Raw genomic sequence first — 5,570 nt, 5'->3', positions numbered from 1 at the left:
TCTCAAACTCACGTCCATTGAGCCAATGATGCCATCCAACCGTCTCATCCTCTGTTGCCCCCTTCTCCTCCTGCCCTCAATAGCAGTTACGCTATTTTAATATTGTTTACACTTTACTGACACTCTGAAGGAGGTCTAGCTTAGGTAAAAGTGAAGAGAAAATGGCCTCAGTATTGTAAGTCACTCCTCCTATTCTCACTGGTCCAGTCAGATCTACTCTCGGGGACGGGTATAGGTTGGAAATATGAACTATGTTCAATGCGTGAGCACTGCAGAGGGGACCAGCCCACTGCAAACAGCTGACCTGGCCTTCCCAGCACCGACGGCTGCGTGTCTGCCCTGACTTTCTTCTACAGTAAATAGTTTTAGCCAATGGTGAACCAGAATCTAGTGGATCTCTATTCATTTTATTCTGGGGAAAGACAATATATGTAACTACAGCCTTAATGTGTTTTTGCGTTTGTTAAAAAAAAAAAAAAGAACTGATTAAGGGTTAATACCTTCAACTTTCTGAACTGCTTGAAATGTAACTATTGCTTCAAATTTACAGAGATTTCATGATTCCCAACATCCCAGTAATGCAAGCACTTGTTCTATTGTTAAGGACCTAGAGAACTGGTATCTAGGATTTCATTATGTGAGAAAAGGCATATTCCTGGCACACAGCCTTAATAGAGGTGAATATAGGATACAAAGCCCCCATGTGTCTTGGGAAAATGAACTGGAGACTCAACTGGAAAACTTTTCAGACCAGTTAAAAACATAAAATATAACCATCACAGAAAGAGCTAATTGTACAGTGATAGCTTCAGTTTCTCTATCAAGAGACAATTTTTTTTGCATTTTTGTGGTACTGGCCCACAGCTACAGCCGTATTGGACAGATGTTTTTAACTCCAAATGTAATGCAGAATTACCTATCGTTTCTTTGCTATGCAGATTGAATACTCTCTATGAGCATGCAAAACCGCACGTTTATAGCTTCAACTTCTCATGTTTATTGTGTTCTACTACCAAATGTACCATCTACAGATGGAAAACTCAGTGTCTTTGATCATGGGTGGTGAGGAATCGCTCAAAAATATTCAGTTACACACAGAGAAACATATTACACATAACGTTGGGAAAAGCCAGACTCCACAGTTATTAAAGTATGTACAGGAGCAATCTTCATCTCGAAGTGTTCCGAGGATTCCAAATGATTGTGCTCAGCAGCGGGGCCTGTCTCCAAGACCTGGTCAATGGGAAGCTTTCCTCTGCCTCATGGCCTCCCACCCTCTCTAGTGTTTCTTCATGAAAGCAGCGAGGCGTGCTCTCTTATCACTGCTGCTCCTTATTACCTCCAAACCACCAGTGAAAGGAGGGAAAACAATTAAGCAATGTGGCCGTCCAGTTTTATGAGCTCACCTTTAAAGACAACCAAGAGAATTTCAGAGAGGTGGGCACGAGGCTTTATAAACTAAACCCAATGACTTCCTTGCAATTCAAGGGTGCTAATCAATATTGAATAGTTATTCTGAACAATCACAAGGTTAACATGTTCTTATTACAAAAAAAGAAAGCAGGCAGAATAAGTTTCTTACAGGGGTGACCAAACTTCATGGAGTTGATTTTTGCCATAATTTGCAAATTTTTACAAAAAAAAAAAAAGCTTGGTATAAAATTTTTTTCCATCCTAATGGCTTGGCTCTTTTTTGTGAATTTTGTGGTAATCCTTAACTGCAAATGTGCTTAAATTATCAAGCATATTTAAAGCAACAGTTTTAAGATACATATATAGTCTAGTTTTAGGGTCCCAAAATGTTATAAACTTTATTTAAGCTTGGTCAGAACTAACCAAATAGAAAATCAAAAAAAAGGAATTATTTCCTCATGAAAATATCTCAGCTTCATAAGATAAAGCAACAGAACTACAATGTACCAAAATGTGCTCTTATAAACTAACTTGGACAGATTTAAGAAACTGAACAATATTTACACTTCTGAATTTCAAGGATCTCACTAAATCTTGTCACATACTACCCACCCAAATTCTCACCATTTTTTAAAGATAATATGAGATGAGTAAGCAGGTCAAAACACTTCTGAAAAAAATGTTTCTTTATTTCTATTTATTCATTTATGCAAAGACAGTATCAGCATAGGTAATAGGAACACATTTTTAAGTTTAAAATTAATTTTCCATTTTGAAAGGTTCAGGATTTTGTCTCTTCTTTCTACCGTACTCTTTTAAATACTTCAGTCCAACAAAATAGCAGACAAAATGTTTATTCCCTTTTTCTTAAGGGAATAAGGTCATACTGGAATAATGAGAATTGGCTCTTTAGAATTTAGGTATCATTTTTAGTAATCTGGAGATTTAATCACAGAATAATACATGTAAGAATGTTATAGCACACACACAAAAAAGTACAGAGAATTTTAAAAAGAACAAATTTCAGGGCACTTTCAAATTCTGAGGCATAAAAAAGCCCTCTTGGGTATCATTAAGTTAAAAGATTCTTCCCTTCAGATTCAGAACGAAAATTATTAGGAGTGATAAGACAACGGGCACTGATGGCAAGGCCCACGGAAGCCTCGTCAGGACAGGGCTATACGGGGTTTCTGTGTTTTAATGAAGGGGCTGGCCCAAGACAGAAAAGCCAGGAAGCTCCTCTAAACCCATGGCAGGTCAAACGATACTGCTACAAGTGATTCCCTTAGAAAGGGATTATCCCACTGCTACCCTTTCCTTCCAAGGCTTAACCCTCAAACTGCTTATACTACTCCTTCTTTCCTTTCCATCGCTGTTCCAGGAGCACCTGCAGGAACAGTGGAGACTGGAAAAGCAAGACTGTGGGTACAGCAAAGGGGCTCTGGATCTCTAGGTGCTTGTCACGATTTACAATGTCTGAGGAGGAGCCACCTAATCTAAAAATGGATTGTTAACTAACTCAAGTGTGTTTTGGGGATATGCTTATTACTAAACAACTTTTGTGGTTTAGAAACATCAAAACTACTCTGACTCTCCTGGACATATTTTACTTAAAAAAAAAAAAAGAAAGAAAAATAACAGGCTAAAAAAAAATTAAAATCTATCTGTTCTTTAACAAATAGCTAATATTTTAATGTTTCTTATAAAAACAATTCCTTTCAGATACTCTGATTAACTTTTAAGTGACAAAGTTTCAGCCTTCTTTAATACCAATATTTTGCACAATTTAAAATACAGCCATTGAGTTTAACATTTCAAGGGGGAAAAAAAAGTAAAAGAAAAAAGAATGGTAACTCAACTAAGAAGTTTATGTACCTAGAAAAGTTAAGTTTGTTTTAGATTCTTTTAAAAAAAAATTTGGCCCAGAATTTTAGTTATCCTAATTACCATCCCATCAGATACCTCTATGTGTGGATTCTAGATAAAAGATAAAGTATTTTGAAGTAATAAACATAAGACCCACTGATTGGACTGTTTGTTTAGAATCTGTTTTACTGGGTTTAGATAAGGAAAACTTCAATAAAGCTAACTATACATTGAGTTTCACTGATTAAAAATTCAGTTTTAAAAACTCTGCTTTTGTGGTAAATTTCTAGACAAATCATAAAAGCACAATATTGCAGATACTGTACTGTTCATAGGTACTTGTTGGAGAAGTGAAGTGCTTGTATTTAAACTATCAAAATTCTGACCTTTCAAAATAGGTTTTCTAAAACAATTTTTTTTTTCCCAAAAAATCAGCATTTGTTTTTAAACTCTTAAAATGTCAGGTAAAAATCCTTACAGATATATCTTAAAGTTATTCTTTTCAGTCTCAATTATTTTTTTACTTTTAACTATATATTCAACACAGAACCAGTTTCTAAGTAAATGTCTAATGAAAAAGTTTCAATGTAAAATAAAACTAAGCAATCTAATATAACATATAGAAAGTCTGAGTGTGATTTATCAAAATTCAGAATTAAATTTCTATAACAGTGGAAAACTTTCAGTCTCTTACTATTCAAAACCTGTGACTTCCTATAAGACTAGAAAGTTAGCAGAGAGGATCAAACAGACTTAAGCACTGCCCGACTTCTTCTAAAGTGATGAACTCTTTTATCCTAGAAAAGACAGAAATAATCCATTTTAATTTCATTGAAAATTCCTATTACCATTATGACCTAAGAGACTTGAAAATTACTTAAAAGAAAGCATTTTTTTTAGATTTAAAACAATAAATAATGACAGAAAAGTGATCCTTTTGTGAAAGCATTCCTGAACTTTCAGATAACAAATGTACCAATGATCAGTTTTATTCAACAATTCAGTTAAAAAAATCTCAGTGACTCAGAAAAAGAGGACTTAGAAATCTAGTTTTCTAATATGTAGATTCTTATTAATTCATGATTCTGCACTGATGTCCCAAAGACAGCTGGTGAAAAACATGAAATTTTTAAAAGTCTTATTTTTACTAAAATACATCTAACAGAAATCATGGCTTTATGATGGTTTGAGAACAGCACTCCATTTCAATCTGAAACCCTATGCTTTTAGGTTAAAAGATACAAGTTTTGGCATCTTTAAAGGCATATCCTTAAGCTATAATGAAGATATGTAATTTTTAAGGAAATGAATAGAAAAATTAAAGTATATGCAAAAATTTCCTTTCACTTTGTTGCCAGCAGATGTGCAGATACAAGAAATGAGGCCTTACAATGTAGAAGGATGCAGCTGAGAACCAGTTCAGTTCAGTTTCAGTTCAGTCACTCAGCCGTGTCCGACTCTGCGACTCCATGAACCACAGCACACCAGGCCTCCCTGTCCATCACCAACTCCCAGAGTTCACCCAAACCCATGTCCATCGAGTCAGTAATGCCATCCAGCCATTTCATCCTCTGTTGTCCCCTTTTCCTCCTGCCTCCAATGCCTCCCAGCATCAGGGTCTTTTCCAATGAATCAACTCTTCGCATGAGGTAGCCAAAGTATTGCAGTTTCAGCTTTAGCATCAGCCCTTCCAATGAACACCCAGGACTAATCTCCTTTAGAATGGACTGGTTGGATCTCCTTGCAGTCCAAGGGACTCTCAAGAGTCTTCTCCAAGACCACAGTTCAACAGCATCAATTCTTCGGCGCTCAGCTTTCTTTCATAGTCCAACTCTCACATTCATACATGACTACTGGAAAAACCATAGCTTTGACTGGATGGACCTCTGTCAGCAAAGTAATGTCTCTGCTTTTTAATATGCTGTCTAGGTTCATCATTGCTTTTCTTCTAAGTAGCAAGCGACTTTTAATTTCATGGCTATAGTCAGTCACCATCTGCAGTGATTTTGGAGCCCCAAAAATAAAGTCTGTCACTGTTTCCATTGTTTCCCCATCTATTTGCATGAACTGATGGGGCCAGATGCCATGATCTTAGTTTTTCGAATGTTGAGTTTTAAGCTAGCTTTTTCACTTTCCTCTTTCACTTTCATCAAGAGGCTCTTTAGTTCTTTTTCACTTTCTGCCATAAGGGTGGTGTCATCTGCATATCTGAGGTTATTGATATTTCTCCTGAAGTCTTGATTCCAGCTTGTGCTTCATCCAGCCCAGCATTTCACATGATGTACTCTGCA

At 36.2% G+C, this 5,570-nt stretch overlaps 1 protein-coding gene across 1 annotated transcript in view; it reads right to left on the bottom strand.

The window, feature by feature from the left end:
• Positions 1–4,022: 4,022 nt before the first annotated feature.
• Positions 4,023–5,570, bottom strand: part of DAZL (deleted in azoospermia-like) — a 16,976-nt gene continuing 15,428 nt past the window's right edge. The window contains exon 11 of the mRNA XM_010856751.1: positions 4,023–4,076. Coding sequence (XP_010855053.1) covers positions 4,023–4,076 — 54 coding nt within the window. The remainder of the gene's footprint in view (positions 4,077–5,570) is intronic.

Source organism: Bison bison, unplaced genomic scaffold, assembly GCF_000754665.1.
Source record: "Bison bison bison isolate TAMUID 2011002044 unplaced genomic scaffold, Bison_UMD1.0 scf7180017864374, whole genome shotgun sequence".
In the NCBI taxonomy this organism is placed as follows: Eukaryota; Metazoa; Chordata; class Mammalia; order Artiodactyla; family Bovidae; genus Bison; species Bison bison.
The sequence above is the reverse complement of the archived record's forward strand: the minus strand, read 5'-3'. Positions and strand labels throughout refer to the sequence as shown.